This window comes from Chaetura pelagica, unplaced genomic scaffold (genome assembly GCF_000747805.2).
Source record: "Chaetura pelagica isolate M959 unplaced genomic scaffold, ChaPel_1.0 scaffold88, whole genome shotgun sequence".
NCBI lineage: Eukaryota > Metazoa > Chordata > Aves > Apodiformes > Apodidae > Chaetura > Chaetura pelagica.
Window position 1 is genome coordinate 16,457 of NW_009954313.1, and position 1,846 is coordinate 18,302.

A 1,846-nucleotide genomic window follows, 5' to 3' on the forward strand; every position below is an offset into this window, starting at 1 on the left:
AGGCTTTCTTGAACCATCTAGTCTGACCAAGTGCCATAAGAACTGCCGAAGACCTCAACTTTAGAGACTGTTTTAATGATTTTAAAAAGAATACTGGCTTTCCATGTCAAGGACAAGTAACAGAGAATCTGTAACTTCAGAGGAGCTGTTACTTATTTCACACACTTGGCATAAATGGTAGCTTACATTGCCCACATCTATCTACACATCTATTTTAGGTGGCTTGGTTTGCTTGCTTTCATGTGATAGTCACAAAAGACACCAAGGCAGAGCAGGAACTAAGGTCACAAAGAAGTTAGAAGGTAAGATTAAGCTGGTAGAGGCATATGGACATACAGTATAAGAGAAAAAAAATAATGTATGCTCTACCCTAGAGGAGATTGGGCCTTTCTTTGCTTCGATTTTCTGAAAGCTACTTGTTTCACCCAGTATTTGTCACAGCTTCTGAATGGCCAACAAACTACAATGGTAGAAAATGGGCAAGCATGTTCTTGCCATAAAGCAGTGAGGCATTTCCTTCTGCAGAGCTCCTCACTGCTGAGACATAAGCCTTTGTTCCTTACATCATAAGGATGTGATGGATATCTTTTGTTGTCTGAACCTATCCCCTCTGTAATTGCACTAAGTAATACCATTGCTAATCTCTTGATGTTTCTCATTACAGAACATTGTTACCTTGCATCTCACTTCAGTGAGGTGAGGTTGAATCTACTGCTTACAAATAAGTCAACTGGTTGATTCCTCTGTTAGCAATGACCTGTTAGGAGATGAAGTGTGAAGTCAGCAAGTGCACCAAAACACCAGCCCTGACTATGACCCCCCCCATGAAAATCTGCACATCCTACCTGCGTTTTTCTGTACTCAAAGTTCCTGTGGCTCCTCTGAGAAAACTAAGGAAATCAGAAGAGAAAATTTGTCCTGATTATGTTAATAATGGCTCTTTGTCAATTAATTTCTTGTAGTCTCCCAGCTGTCAGCATCACAACTCTGTAAGGTTTTTTTCAGCTGAAGTAGATGTTTCTCACTGCTTCTGAAAACTGAAGGATCACATCTGTAGTAATGAAATAAAAGACATTGGCATAATCATTCCAGACTTCTACCAGGAGATACAGCCGCAGTCCAGTTTACAAATCTGAGTTCAGAATAACTTCCCAGAAGCCAGCAGAATTGTTCCAGCTTTAACACTGTGTCAAACTTGTTATTATCAGCCCATTTACGGCCTTTCCCTCATAATGATTTTAAGTGATGATATGTAGATTTCAAGTGTCCACTCAACTTTCTTTGTTTTCTCTTTTTGTTTTGAAGTATATTTGGTGCTGTTCGAACTGGTGCTTATATGCTGTACATTTTGATGACCAAAGGCCTGAAGCAGTCAGTGTGCGACCAGAGTTTTTACATTGGACCTGTCAGCAAATTCTGGGCATATGCATTTGTGCTAAGCAAAGCACCCGAACTAGGTGAGTACCCCTTCTCCCTTTCTCTCACTAGACTTAATGGATCAGAATTGTCTGTGCAGGAAGCACAAGAAGGGTCTCAGTGCTGCCAAAATCTCGTTTTAGTCTTAAGAAAAACTGAATAAACAAAACCAGCTCCAAACCCTGCATGTTTTAGTCTCTAGAGATGAAGTCCAGTTTGGCTGAAGTTAGGCAATGTGTAATTGAATAAGACCATTCCCAGCCCAGGAATAAACTGCAGTGATTATAAACAGCAAGGGCAGTCAAAACATAAGAGCCATCTGGTCCATACGTCTTTCTTAGCTACGTGTAGGCAAATATGAGTATCATAATCAGCAGTCACTCCCCCCATGTGTACAGAAGTGAAGGGTGGGCTACACCAGTTGTCTCAG

General features: G+C 40.8%; 1 protein-coding gene across 1 annotated transcript in view; it reads left to right on the top strand.

Annotated features, from left to right (window-relative positions):
* Positions 1–1,305: 1,305 nt before the first annotated feature.
* ELOVL6 (ELOVL fatty acid elongase 6) overlaps positions 1,306–1,846 on the top strand; it is a gene marked incomplete at its 5' end in the record, with an annotated part of 2,898 nt that continues 2,357 nt past the window's right edge. The window contains one exon of the mRNA XM_010004103.1: positions 1,306–1,457. Within this exon, the coding sequence (XP_010002405.1) occupies positions 1,306–1,457 (152 nt within the window). The remainder of the gene's footprint in view (positions 1,458–1,846) is intronic.